This window comes from Myodes glareolus, chromosome 14 (genome assembly GCF_982192425.1).
Source record: "Myodes glareolus chromosome 14, mMyoGla1.1, whole genome shotgun sequence".
Classification (NCBI taxonomy): domain Eukaryota; kingdom Metazoa; phylum Chordata; class Mammalia; order Rodentia; family Cricetidae; genus Myodes; species Myodes glareolus.
In genome coordinates, this window is record NC_142039.1 from 11,747,514 (window position 1) to 11,763,268 (window position 15,755).

General features: G+C 38.2%; 1 protein-coding gene across 3 annotated transcripts in view; it reads right to left on the bottom strand.

The window, feature by feature from the left end:
- The window catches only part of Malrd1 (MAM and LDL receptor class A domain containing 1), a 614,092-nt gene extending 598,935 nt beyond the window's left edge, over positions 1–15,157 (bottom strand). For all 3 annotated transcript variants that reach the window (XM_087896346.1, XM_087896345.1, XM_087896344.1), the window contains exon 1: positions 14,810–15,157. In XM_087896346.1, the coding sequence (XP_087752472.1) occupies positions 14,810–15,023 (214 nt within the window). In that variant the 5' untranslated portion in view covers positions 15,024–15,157. The remainder of the gene's footprint in view (positions 1–14,809) is intronic.
- Positions 15,158–15,755: the final 598 nt, after the last annotated feature.

Here is a 15,755-nt window from a genome sequence, read left to right on the forward strand (position 1 = left end):
TGCTCTTTGCATAATACATAGTAGGAAAGAAAAATAAAATGCCTGACGAACTGAATACATCTTTCAATTTTGAATCATAAAATGTAACTAAAGACTACTGTGTGTATAGAAAATGTTAATGTCACCTGCAGATACATAAAGATACCATCTAAAGAGTTTTTTCTGAACTTTATGTTAACTGAAAATTTACAGCTAGAGAAGACCATTGTAAGGCCATATCTCCAATCCCCATTAATAATCCACTCTATTATTAGCTTCTGGTTGTGTTAGATGTAAGTTATAGTAAGAAAATAATTCCATGGAATTTATTGCTAAGAAAAAGCAAGCAAACGAAAGTCTTTGTACAGGAAATAACTTCGAGCAAATGCTAGTAAAGAAACTATAACATTTTTGTGTGTATTCGCATGGACCTGCTGTTAAAAAGAAATAAACCAATTAACATAGAAAGGATGCATCTAAGTGTTGACAGGAAGGTGGTAGACGAGGCAGCATCAAACTCCAACTTTCATCACAGCATTCTTTTAGTAAATATCCAAAAATAAAACATAAATGACGTTGGGGTGAGGCGGAAATACCGTCTTAAAATCTCCAACTGAGAAATCCCCCAGTTGAAGGGTAAGAGGAGTGGTTCCCCTCTCTGTTACCCGTTACCCAGGCCAGCCCAGCACTGCAACCGAAGGTTCCCACAGAGCTAAGGAGACTGAGAAGCTAACTTTTCCAGCCTTTAAGGACCTTTCATGGAAGAATCTTTCTTGTCTTAATACATAGGAAGCAATGGAACATCTTCTCAACGAGACTGCCAAGCATCAGTAAGCTGTGTGCAGATCTAGAGGCTGCCCTCCCTTTCACCCAACAAAGGCACCGTGTTGCCAAGTCTCACTGCTGCACGGGTCTTCAGTTAGCAAGTCTGTCTTCACAACAGATTGGCACCCAACGTGATGGACTAAATCCATTTAAAAACCTGAGAGGGCTTAAAAAGGAGAGAGAGAGACAGACAGAGAGAGAGAGAAAGAGAGAGAGAGAGAGAGAGAGAGAGAGAGAGAGAGAATAACACAACTTTATGCAGTTTTCTGATGGGGTGCTACAGAGAGAATTTCTTCACACAGCAGCCGCAACAGTAAAAAAGCCGTGGCGGTTTTAAAATGCCAGCTTTTTGCCAGTACAACCTCTGTCTCTTGTGAGGCCCTGTCTTCCCTGTTCCTCGAGGCCAAAGCACAGGATGCAAGAAATGTTTACGCTAACCAGCTAAGGCTTCCTGCTAAGTTCCGTGCTTGCTCTGCTGTAGCCTGGTATGATAGCCTAGTGCTCTGTATCACTTTAAAATGGTAATTTCTCAACATGCCTGGAAGAGCCCAGGCACCAAGGTCCATCTTACCTGTCTGACACTGCCTTGCACCCTCGACTACCTGCCTGCGGAGAAGCTCTCACAGGCACCAGTTTCCCCAGACCCCTCTGGGTGGGAGGAGTTTTTCTTTACTGGGACAAAAGGGTATATTAACCCCAGATTAAGCTGAATAAATGGGGCATTCTCTTCTTGAGGATGACTGGAAAACTCTGTCTGTGCGTGTGCGTCTTGTGTTTTAACCCCTAGGACAATATAGAACTCATGGGAGGTGGGTGGTGATGCTGACCCCGTGGCGTGGAGCGACCCCCACAGTCTCTTGCAGGAGACAGAGCATTCAGATGGGGTTTGTGAGTAAAGTGCTACGATGTGCCTAGAAGCCAGGGCATTGCGTGTCTCAGCTCAGAGGCACAAGTGACTCAGAGGCACAAGCAGCTCCGCCATGCTAGTGGTATAGTGCACACAGCTCCGAGGCACAAGACTGGGCAGGGCAAGCCCACAGTACCTGTTTTTGACCTAGGAATGTCACAGCTTAGATTCTTAAGTGCTTAGCAATTTAAAACTACACAGCAAAAATGTTCCTGGACAGTAAAGAATTACAGATTCACAATAGGACAGATTCAGACATAAAAGACCTCTAAATGGGTCATAATGTTAGATAAACGTACATAGGCATGAAAGAGAAAGGAAAAAGAGTATTAAAAATCATAAAATAAAGTTAATGCTTTAAAAAAGAGTAAAGTCTTTAAAGAGACAGAGACAGATAGTCATAGGTTAAAAAAATAATGAAAAATAAGCCATATAAAAATTGAAAATTCACAGATAATCTATTACACACAGATAGTATGTTATTGTGTTATTTTGACTTTAAATTTTTTGACTGTAAAGGAGCTCTAAGTACAGAGAGACATTTCATTGCATGGGCAAAACTAAAGCAGCATGCATATTATACAGGTATTAATACTTCAGAATTTCAGTTTAAGGATATGATGCTTTGGAAAAGAGGTTCTTCTTTTGTTTTCACAGAGAATGAGACCCTGTGGATTGCTTCTAGACCAATATGGTTTCATGGACCCCGCCCTCCTGAAAGGTTCCTGTGAACACCCTCAAAAAAATACTTTGCTCAACGACTGACTGAGATGAACCTAGCAAACAGGATACACTATGAAAGACCTGTAACCCCATACAGCAGGAAGCAGTTTGGAGAGAAAAAACTGTGCCCATATTCCCAAATATTGTTTATAAATGTTTTCTACATTTAAAGGGTGATATGATATAAATATGAGTAATTTGCTTTGGTATAAATCTTTGTTTATTGATAGAAATTTAAGGTCAATTTTCTTATATGTATTTCTAATCTTGATTAAGGGATTGTGATTGTGTAGTTATTTAAAAATGTAATGTATGATAAAGGATAAAATAGATATAAATATTGTAACTGTAATTCTTCCTAATAACTGTTTTGTTATATGTAATTTTACTATGTTAAAATGAAAGCCTTTCTTTTTTGTTTAAGCAGAAAAAGAGGAAATGGTGTAGGAGGTCCTTCTGTATTTGTGTTGCTTTCGTTGGTTAAATAAAAAAAAACTGCCTTGGCCTAGTTGATAGGGCGGAACTCAGGTAGGCAGGGAAGGCGAACAAAATTCTGGGAAGAAGAGCAGAGTCATGCAGACACCATGAATCTCTGGCCTGAGAAGGACGTAGGTTAGAATCTTGCCAGTTATTCACAGCCCCGTGGTGATACACAGATTTAATAGAAATGGGTTAATCAAGATGTGAGAGTTAGCCAATAAGAGGCTAGAACTAATGAGCCAGGCAGTAATTTAACTAATACAATTTCTGTGTGGTTGTTTTGGGTGTTAAGCTAGCTGGTGGCAGGATGCAGCCTGCCACTCCTCCTCACAACATCTGCTAGACTTGAGTCCCCAGTCATGTTTCTCACCCAGTCACATCTTCTCCTTGAGGTATTCCAAGATCAGAAGCCCAGCATAAGTGAATAAGCATCTGAGAATCTCAATCTCTTTCCCATCCCAATCAGTTAGCAACATGACTGCTCCAAATCTTGATGTTCTAATTAAGTTTACCATAGACCTAAAGGCAAGAACATATCTAAGCCTAAACATGGAAAGATCCATTGTATTTACAAATATATATATATATATAAAACAATGCATATATAAAATATATATAACAATGTATATATATATATATATATATGCACATAACATCAATTAATGAAAAAGTCCATTCATTTATAAGAGAGTAAAAGGGGTATATAAAATGCTTTAGAGGGATGAAAGGGAAAGGGAAAATAATTTAATTATATTTTAATCTCAAAAATAGAATAAAAACTAAAAATAAACAAATTGGAGTAGCATTCTCTGACTTCCCCAAGTGGCTAAGCAGTGACCCTGACGTGTTGCTCATATTCACTGCCCAATACAGAGTTTTCTTTGCTCAGTGACAAATTACAAAGCATATTCTTGTCCAACTGGAAAAATAACTTAAAATTCTGATCTTCCAAAGGCTATAACAGAACCCAGTTGGTATTGTTGCATGAGATAAAATCCAGCCTGGGGGTCTTACTGGGTCAGTTCCATTTAACATTAGTGAACAGGCAATGGCCAAGGTCAATATGACACCAAAGTTAGACCACATACTAGCAGAATCCCGCGCTAGATTCAATGGTAAAAACCTATCCCCATCTTCCAATGCTAGTAGAGCTGGCATTTTCCTATATTCTCAAGTATCAGTGTAAAGACACAGTATGATGAAACTTGTCAAATACATGCAAAGAAAAGCTCTCAGCTCCTATGTTATGTTACAAAATAAATGTTATTAAACTTAAATTTATGAAAATCAGTTCAAGTGTCTTTTTAAGTCATAATAGCATAAATCTTGAAATCAACAGCAAGAGGGATCTTGGAAATTTCATAAATATTTGAAAATTGAGACTGTTTATAAACATCCAAGATTTGCAGCTGGGGAGATGGCTCAATGGATAAAGTGCTTGCTGTGCAAGTGTGGAGATCTGTATCAGATCCCCAGTGTCAAAATAAAAGCCAGGCACAGCAATGAATGCTTACAGTCCCAGCTCTAGAAGACACAGGAGGGTCTCTGGTGCTCACTGGCCAGTCAGCCTAGCCAAGTGGTGAGTTTCAGTTTCAGAGAGAATTACCATCTCAAAAAGAAGGATGTAGAAAATTGAGAAAGACACCTGGCATCTGATGGCGAGGGGCCATCTGTATTTCTGTTGTTTTCATTGGTTAATTAATAATGAAAACTGCCTGACCTGATATGTCAGAACATAGGTAGGCGGGGAAGACAGAACTGAATTCTGTGAAGAAAGCAGAATCAAGAGAGTTGCCTGCCATGAAGCTGCCAGGTCAGACATGCTGAATCTCTGTCTATGTGTTACTTTCATTGGTTAATAAAGAAACTGGGAGTTTGCTCCTGGCTCGCAGCAGCAGGTGCCCGGCGAGGAGGAGCTCAGACATTCCCCAACCCCATAAACTCCCAGGTCACTCTGCAGTGCTGGCTTCACCCTGCTAAGCTCTCCTGCCTGCCATCCCAGCTTCCATCCAGGGAACCTGACCCGGTACCAGAAGATCCAATAGAGAGCATTTGAAGGAAGAGATGGGCAGATGCCAAGGCAAGACCTCATCCAATAATCTGAAAAACAACATGAAAAAAACAGATCCCAAGGACCCTACAATAGAAGGACTTGAACACCTTAATCCAGAAGAAGTGGGAAAAAGTGCCATTATAAAAGCAATAGAGTCCCTTAAACAGGATATGAATAACTCCCTTAAAGAATTGGATGAGAAGTATAACAAAAAGTTTGAAGAAATAAGTAAATCCGTGAATGATACCGTGAGAAACCAAGAAAAAACAATCAAGCAGGTAAAAGAAACAGTTCAAGAATTGAAAACTGAAATGGAGGCAATGAAGAAAACACAAACCGAGTACCGGCTGGATATGGAAAACCTAGGAAAACGAACGGAGACAAAAGAATCAAGCATAACCAATAGAATACAAGAGATAGAAGAACGAATCTCAGATTCTGAAAATACAATAGAGAAAGTAAACACTCTGGTCAAAGAAAACAGCAAATCCAACAAATTCTCTTCACAAAACATTCAAGAAATCTGGGACACAATAAAAGAAACCAAATCTAAGAATAATAGGGATTGAAGAAGGAGAAGAACTGCAGATCAAAGGCCCAGAAAATATATTCAACAAAATTATAGAAGAAAACTTTCCCAATCTAAAGAATGATATTCCTATGAAGGTTCAAGAAGCATACAGAACACCGAATAGATTGGATCAAAAAAAAAAAAACATCCCCTCGCCATATAATAATCAAAACACAAAACATACAGATTAAAGAAAGAATATTAGGAGCTGCAAAGAAAAAAGGTCAAGTAACTTTTAAAGGTAAACCTATCAGGCTTACACTGGACTTCTCTATGGAAACAATGAAAGACAGAAGATCCTGGATAGAGGTACTGCAGAAACTAAGAGACCATGGATGCAAACCCAGACTACTATACCCAGCCAAGGTATCATTCACTATCAATGGAGAAAACAAAATATTCCAGGATAAGAACAAATTTAAACAATTCGTAGCCACAAACCCAGCATTACAGAAAGTAATAGAAGGAAAATCACAACCCAAGGAATCCAACATTGCCAACACTGCCTACAATAACTCAGACATCTAGCGACCCTTCACGAGCTTAACTCAAAGAAGGGACATATACAAATTCTATTAAACAAACAAACAAAAAATAATATTAACCGGAGTCAACAACCACTGGTCATTAATATCACTTAATATTAATGGACTCAATTCACCTATAAAAAGGCACAGACTAAGAGATTGGATACGAAAACAGGATCCAACATTCTGCTGTTTAAAGAAACACACCTCAACCACAAAGACAGACATCTACTCAGAGTAAAGGGTTGTGAAAAGATTTTTCAAGCAAACGGACGTAAGAAACAAGCAGGTATAGCCATTCTAATTTCCAATAAAATTGACTTCAAACTAAAATCAATCAGAAGAGATGGAGATGGACATTTTATACTCATAACAGGAACAATTCACCAGGAGGAAGTCTCAATCCTGAATATGCCCCTAATATAAAGCCTCCTACTTATGTAAAAGAAACACTTCTAGAACTCAAGGCAGTCATCAAACCACACACACTAAGAGTAGGAGACTTCAACACTCCTCTCTCACCAATGGACAGGTCAATCAGACAGAAACCTAGCAGAGAAATAAGAGAATTATTGGAGGTATTGAATCAAATGGACTTAACAGATATCTATAGAACATTCCACCCAAATAGGAAAGAATATACCTTCTTCTCTGCAGCTCATGGAACCTTCTCGAAAATTGACCACATACTCGGTAACAAAGCAAACTTCCACAGATACAAAAAAATATTAGTAACCACCTGTGTCTTGTCGAATCACCATGGAATAAAGTTAGAATTCAATAACAATTCGAACACCAGAAAGCCTACAAATGTGTGGAAGTTGAACAGTCAAATACTGAATCATCCCTGGGTCAAGGAAGAAATAAAGAAAGAAATTAAAGTCTTCCTTGAATTTAATGAAAATAAAGACACAACATACTCAAACCTATGGGACACTATGAAAGCAGTGCTAAGAGGAAAGTTCATAGCACTAAGTGCCCAATTAAAGAAAACGGAGAAAGCACATATTGGAGACTTAACAGCACACCTGAAAGCTCTGGAAAAAAAAGAAGCAGACTCTCCCAAGAGGAGTAGAAGACTGGAAATAATCAAACTGATGGCTGAAATCAACAAAATAGAAACACAGAAAACAATCCAAAAAAATCAATGAAACAAAAAGTTTGTTCTTGGAGAAAAACAACAAGATTGACAAACCCCTAGCCAAACTAATCAAACGGCAGAGAGAGAACACTCAAATTAATAAGATCAGAAATGAAAAGGGGGACATAACCACAGACACAGAGGAAATTCAGAGAATCATTAGATCTTACTACGAAAGTTTATATGCCACAAAGTTGGAAAATGTTAAAGAAATGGATTGGTTTTTAGATAAATACCATTTACCAAAGTTAAATCAAGACCAGGTGAACAATCTAAATAAACCTGTCAGTCGTGAAGAATTAGAAGCTATTATCAAAAACCTCCCTACCAAAAAAAGCCTAGGGCCAGATGGTTTCAATGCAGAATTCTACCAGAACATCCAAGAAGACCTGATACCTTTACTCCTTAAGGTATTTCACAATATAGAAACAGAAGAGTCATTGCCAAACTCTTTTTATGAAGCTACAGTTACCCTGATACCAAAACCACATAAAGACACAACCAAGAAAGAGAATTACAGGCCAATCTCACTCATGAACATTGACACAAAAATTCTCAACAAAATCTTGGCAAACCGAATCCAAGAATACATTAGAAAAATTATCCATTATGATCAAGTAGGCTTCATTCCAGAGATGCAGGGCTGGTTCAACATACGCAAATCTATCAATGTAATCCATCATATAAATAAACTGAAAGAAAAAAACCATATGATCATCTTGTTAGATGCTGAAAAAGCATTTGACAAAATTCAACATTTCTTTATGATAAAAGTGTTGAAGAGATTGGGGATACAAGGATCATACCTAAATATAATAAAAGCTATTTACAGCAAGCCGACAGCTAACATCAAACCGTATGGAGAGAAACTCAAAGCCATTCCATTGAAATCAGGAACAAGACAAGGCTGTCCACTCTCCCCATATCTCTTCAATATAGTGTTAGAAGTTCTAGCAATAGCAATACGACAATATAAGGATATCAAGGGGATTCGAATGGGAAAGAAAGAAGTTAAACTCTCGTTATTTGCAGACGATATGATAGTATACATGAGCGACCCCCAAAACTCTACCAAAGAACTCCTACAGCTGATAAACAACTTTAGTAATGTGGCAGGGTACAAGATCAACTCCAAAAAATCAGTGGCCCTCCTATACACAATGGATAAAGAAGCAGGGAGGGAAATCAGAGAAAGTTCACCTTTCATGATAGCCACAAATAGCATAAAATATCTTGGGATAACTCTGACCAAGGAAGTGAAAGACCTATTTGACAAGAACTTTAAGTCTTTGAAGAAAGAAATTGAGGAGGATACCAGAAAATGGAAAGATCTCCCTTGTTCTTGGATTGGGAGGATCAACATAGTAAAAATGGCAATTCTACCAAGAGCAATCTATAGATTCAATGCAATCCCCATCAAAATCCGATCAAACTTCTTCACAGATCTTGAGAGAATAATAATTAATTTTATATGGAAAAACAAAAAACCCAGGATAGCCAAAAAAATCTTATATAATAAAGGAACTTCTGGAGGTATAACCATCCCTGACTTCAAACTCTATTACAGAGCAACAGTAGTGAAAACAGCTTGGTACTGGCATAAGAACAGAGAAGCCGACCTATGGAATCGAATAGAAGACCCAGATATTAACCCACAAACCTATGAACACTTGATTTTCGACAAGGGGGCTAAAGGTTTGCAATGGAAGAAGGAAAGCATCTTTAACAAATGGTGCTGGCATAACTGGATTTCAACCTGTAGAAGAATGAAAGTAGATCCATATCTATCACCATGCACAAAAATCAAGTCCAAATGGATTAAAGACCTCAACATTAATCTGACCACTTTGAACCTGATAGAAGAGAAAGTGGGAAGTAGTCTACAAGATATAGGCACAGGAGGCCACTTCCTAGGTAGAACCCCAGTAGCACAGACAATAAGAGAATCAATGAATAAATGGGACCTCCTGAAACTGAGAAGCTTCTGTAAAGCAAAGGACACCGTCAGTAAGACAAAAGGGCTACCTTCTGACTGGGAGAAGATCTTCACCAACCCCTCATCAGATAAAGGCCTGATCTCCAAAATATACAAAGTACTCAAGAAACTACACACTAAAACTCTAATTAACCCAATTAAAAAATGGGGTGCTGATCTGAACAGAGAATTCTCAACAGAAGAACTTCGAATGGCCAAAGACACTTAAGGTCATGCTCAACATCCTTAGCGATCAGGGAAATGCAAATCAAAACAACTATGAGATACCATTTTACACCGGTCAGATTAGCTAAAGTCAAAAACACCAGTGATAGCCTATGCTGGAGAGGATGTGGAGAGAGGGGAACTCTCATCCATTGTTGTTGGGAATGCAAACTTGTGTAGCCACTATGGAAATCAGTGTGGCGGTTTCTCAGGAAACTGAGAGTCAACCTCCCTCAAGAACCAGCAATTCCACTCTTGGGAATATACCCAAGAGATGCCCTATCATACCACAAAAGCATTTGTTCAACTATGTTCATAGCAGCACTATTTGTAATAGCCAGAACCTGGAAACAACCTAGGTGCCCCTCAATAGAAGAATGGTTAAAGAAAGTGTGGAATATATACACATTAGAGTTTTACTCAGCAGTAAAACACAATGACAATTTGAATTTTGCATGCAAATGGATGGAAATAGAAAACGCTTTACTGAGTGAGGTAAGCCAGACCCAAAAAGAGGAATATGGTATGTATTCACTCATAAGTGCATTCTAACCATAATTAAAGGGCTTTGAGCCTATTATTCGTGATCCTAGAGAAGCTAAATAAGAAGGTGAACCTGAAGAAAATCATGTAGTTATCCTCCTCGAGATTGGAAATCGACAAGAGTGCCAGAACCTTCATCTGGCAATGGATGGAGATAGAGACAGAGACCCACATTGGAACACTGGACTTAACTCCCTAGGTCCAAACGAGAAGCAGAAGGAAAGTGAACGTGAGCAAAGAAGGCAAGACCAGAGGGAACCTTCATCCAACGATGGATGGCAATACAGATGGAGACTCACATTGGAGCACCGGACTGAGCCCCTCAAGGTCCAAATGAGGAGCAGAAGGAGGAAGAACATGAAAAAGGAAATCAGGACTGCGAGGGGTGCGATCACCCACTGATACAAGGGGACTGATCTAATGAGAGTTCACCAAGGCCAGTTGGACTAGGACTGAACGAGCACGTGATCCAACCAGATTCTCTGGATGTAGCTGGATTCTCTGAATGTGGCTGGCCCGGGGTCTTTCTGAAAAGCCATTAACAATGACACTGGGACTTGTTTCCTCTGCATATACTGGATTTTTGGGATCCAGTCTGTTTGGATACTCACCTTCCTGGACCTGGAGGGAGGGGGAAGGAATTTGAACTTCCCACAGGGCAGGAAACCCTGATTGCTCTTAGGGATGGAGAGTGAGTGTTGGGTGGGGGTGGGAGGGTGTTGGGAGGAGGGGTGGAAATGGAAACTTTCATAATTTAATAAACTTTGAAAAAATAAATAAATAAATATAAAAAATAAAAAATAAAAAGAAACTGACTCGGTATTTGATAGGACAGCAGCTTAGATAGGCGGAGTAGACGGAACAGAATGCTTGGAGAAAGAAGCAGAGGCAGAGAGCCGATGCCATGCAGCCAGCTGTCAGGTCAGGCATGCTGAATCTTTCCTGGTAAACTACAACCTCGTGATGACATACAGATCATTAGAAATGGGTTGAATCAATATGTGAGAGATAGCCAATAAGAGGCTGAATGTAATGGGCCAGGCAGTATTTAAATGAATACAGTTTCCGTGTGATTATTTCGGGTAAAGCTAGCTGGGCGGCCGGGAGCTGGGCGGGACGAAAAGCTGCTTACTCTTCCTTTTTGCAACAGGCATCAACCTCTGACCTCGACACCCATACATATATACATCACAAGCACTATCACACAGACATGCATTCACATGTATACACATACAAATGCACACACATACACACATGTACACACACACACTATTGATTTCAAGTTAAAAATCTACCATTGTATATCAAGGAAATAAAAAAAAGAACAACAAAACAATCCCAAATTAGGAGAACTAATACACTAAAATGATGATTTCAAACAATTTATGGGGATATGACTCCCATAAGACAAACAACAAAAGCAATAATGTACAAAAAGAATTGCTTCAAGCTAAAAAGCTAAAAAGTTTCTACATAGCAAATGAAGCAATTAATAAAGTGAAGAAACAATCTTCACAGTGGGAATAAAAGGTGCCCATCACATGACATGTAAAAAGAATATCCAAAATAACTGAGGAACTCAAATAACTCAACAGCGAAAGAGAAAGGCAATTTGAAAATTGGCAAAGGATCTAAAAAGACATTTCTCACTTAGCAAAGTGAATGCAAAGTAAGATTACAGAGGGTTGCTATTTCGTGCCTGTTGGGATTGGATGTTATGAAAAGATAGGATAAAGGAGCTAGCCTAGTACTGCAAGTCTGTAATTCTAGGTACTAAGGAAGAGGTTGAGGTTCAAGAATCACAAATTCAAGGTCAGCCTAGACAATGGAGGGAGGTCCTTTCTCAAAACTAAAATATAGAAAGGGGCTATGGGTGTAAATCTGTGATAGAGTGTTTGTCTATCATTCCCATGGTTCAGTTCTTATTTACCATAGAAAAGAAAATAAACAGGTAAAAGAGAAGTGTTAGCATAAACAGGAAGAAAAGGGAAAATATATACATTTCTGAGGGGGATGCAAATTAGTACAACTGTCATTAAAATTAAAATTTACTATAAAACTAAAAATACAATGACCATATAGTTTGGAAATGTTACTCATGTATGCATATAAATAATTTAAATTAATGTGTGAAAAGAATGTTCTCATCTCACTATTATCGCACATTAGTCAAATAAACACCTAATAATGGATGAATAGATGAAGAATATATGATGCATACACCATGAAACTCTATTCAGACTTACAAAAGAAATTTATGTCATTTGCAACAGAATTCCTAAGCTAGAATAAAACTTAAGATTATGCTAACTGAATTATGCCAGCCATAGGAGAAGAACTATCTCAGAGAGTTACTTATACATGGAATCTAAACATTTTGAACTCTGAGAAAATGACATTACTAGAATCTGGGATTAGGATAGGATGTTATTACTCATAGGGTATAAGTTTCAGTCAGAGAAGGAGTAAATTTTAGATCTTCTGCACGATAAGATGACTGTAATTAATGATTTCTATTTCAGTATAACAGAAAGGGAAAATCAAGTGTTTTATTACAAAAATGAGAGAGGTGATTAGATATGCCAATTTATTGATATAATCATATTCTACTATATGCATATAGCATTGCTGTCAACAACAGTGAGATGCTGCACCCATGAACACTCAACAATATGATTATTTTCACTAGACCTCACAAGACCACACCAGTGAACATGCTAGCATATACAGAGGGAAATTCACAAGGCCCCAGCCCTAGGTGATGAACTACAGCAGCTCATCACTACTGAAAGGGAGAATCGATTTTCTCCAGCTTGCTGATAGTTTTCCCACCACTAAGCAGGCAGCCCTAAATACATATACCTAAGGAAAAGTAATGAAAGCACCATATATTTATCTGTGAAATTTTGAAACAATTTAAATTGTTTAAATATGAGTATGATGTAAAATGAGAACAAAAATATTTTCAAAACATATGAATGACATCAGTGGCAAGTGATATTCAACTTTACTTCTTCCGGTTTTATTAAGAAAAGTCTCAAAGCCTTACATGCTGATCTATTTTTTTAAAGGTCACGTGAATTGGATGTTAAAGGATGCATAGACTGATATTTATTTCAACATAGCTACCGTACCATCACTATAAAGTTAATTTGTTAAGCCAAACTAAGCTTAGCATCACAAGTTTTTTGTGAGAGAAATTGTTTATCCATCATCCCTTCACAATATTCTCCCCCTAGTGTTGTGTACAAAAAAAAAATACCTAACACTTTAAAATGTCTCTCACTTTTGTCTCCAGTTCCTTGTCCACATTTTAAATAGAATATCAAAGTAGAAAGTTTGCGGAAAATGACAATAAAAAGCAAAAAAGCCAAAGGCAACTTCCCAATTTAAACATTTAAAATGAAATGTGGTTACTAGAGAGACCCATGAACTGCCGTTCTCGGAGATTGGCTTATTCAAACTTTCCGTACAGCAGAGACTTGTCCCACTCAACAGCTTTCTCCCTCTTCCTCTCACACTAACTTTCCCCCAACGCAAGACCATCCACGATATCACGGCACCAGGTCCAAGGAAAGCTTCAGAGAGATTAATCATAGAGGGACATTGCACTTCCTGTCAAGCCAACAGAGTGGTTCCTCTCTGCTGCCCATTGAGGGCAAGAAGGGCTTCGCAGACAGACCTGAGCAGGGGGCAGCATATCCATATTTAACCTCACTGGGAAAATTGGACAGATACAAATGGATCCTTGTCCTTGGTTGCTCTCTGTGTTTAATAGTTACTAGATACGATCAGATGAAAATCCCAAACTAGGAGAAAAATCATCACCTCTTCTTCAGAAGAAAAACTGTTCAGTAATCTTTTTCTTATTTTTTGATGTAATTATGACCAACTATATAAAAGGAAGGCAGTGGTAAGAAGAAATATAGAGATGTTTATTCCCCAAAGAAAGCAATAAATTTTACAAGCACTGAATGCCACTTTAGCTGAATAAAATTAGAAAATGGAAATTTGAATTATGTAATAGGCAATAATAAAAATCTGTGGTTCTGATAATTGCATCAACGGTTGTATGACCAACAACAAAAATGTCACAATTTTGTAAAAACATCATTTGCAAAAGGAGATTGTATAAAAGAATGATATCAGTCTCCACATGCACTGTACGGTGTTCCTTCAAGATTGTATATTGTAGTGGAAACACCAGATGCATACATGTCGCCCTCTGCATCCTCCTCCGATAAGTTACTTCCTGTCGTTAACACTATTCCAGTAAGCAATGGAGCATGCGCCACCCGTTTAGGGCGTTCTCTCATTTTAAGATCATTAATAATAAAACAAAGATTCAACTTCACACAATCAACAAATAGTTCACCCCAGACTTTAATGCCCACCACAGTCTCAACTGTTCTGTAGTAAAATGGACAAGCAGACATTCTGCTATGCATATTAAGTCATTTGGCAGTAGTGTACCATAAGTGAGAATAAAGTCTCTCATCCAAACTAAAATTCATTTCCATATTAAATCTAGACTTTAGCTCATAATTTCCATCCTAGCATTTTGCAACTGAACTAATGAGTTTCTTTGAAATTTTGCTTCACTAGTCAAACACTAAAGCTAAATTTCTGTTTACGACTTCTTTATAAATACAAAAGCTATTTTAAAACCCTTTCCATCTAATTAAAATTGCAGCGATGTGATAGATATTGTAATAATTTTATACAGAAACCATATTTATTATTACTTCTGAAATAAGTGCATACTTGCATAGGAACCTAGCTGGAGTCCATGACTCCTCAGGAGCCTCAGTCTAAGAAGAGACAAGAAACAGGACTTGGGGAAGGATAGATGACACTTACATTGCTGCTCATCACTGTTGTCCCCACAATGGTCTGTGAAGTCACACACATGATCAGACGGCAAAGAGACTCCATTACTGCACAAAAAGGCTTGGGCTCCTCGCTGACATAATGGGGAAATGAAAAGGCAGGCAGTCCAAAGGAAACAAAAAGGTCCTTTCATTGGGAACACCAACAGGACAGCCTGGAACATCCCTTGGTGTTGGGGATGCATTCAGTCACGTACAAGACAACAGTTCATAACTAGCTCATAACTAGACGCTTTCTTTTCTCTCTCTGTTTTCCAGATTTCTTTCCTGTGAGTGTGACTCTGAAACTCTAATACAATTCTGAGCAGATGCCTTCCCTGGCAGTAACTCGCTCTTTCAGGGGAAGGACTTTGGAAAATATTTAACTTAAGTAATTACACCACTGAAGCTGGGTGAACATGGATGTTTATAACCCTGTGTAGAGTTTTATGATCTTGTTATCTACTGAAAGAAAAACTTAACAAAGAACAAATACACAAACTTGGGGACTACAATAAAGCTGTGCACTTACCTAAAGATTTTCTGTCTTCATTTTTATGTCATTTAACCTCTTTCATATAAAATTAGGGCATTGTTATCAGACCAGATTGTTAGAACTGCTGAATAAAATGCTTATTTTCTTTTGGGGGTTACTAACAACTCAGGGCCTTGGGCATATTAAACACATGTTCGACCACCAGTCTTTGTGTTTTGATTTGCTCTGTGTTTTTCAAAAGATGTTCTCCCTTAGCAGCCTAAGTTGGCCCTGCATTTGCAATCCTACTGCCTCAGACTCCCAAATACTAAGACTATGGTACAAGTATAGGAGAAAATACAGACAAGGTGTTTTTTAACAATAACTGGTTTATTTAACAATAAAGAGTGTGACTTGAGATGCACAATCAAAATTAATGTCATACTGAAGTAGCAGATACAGA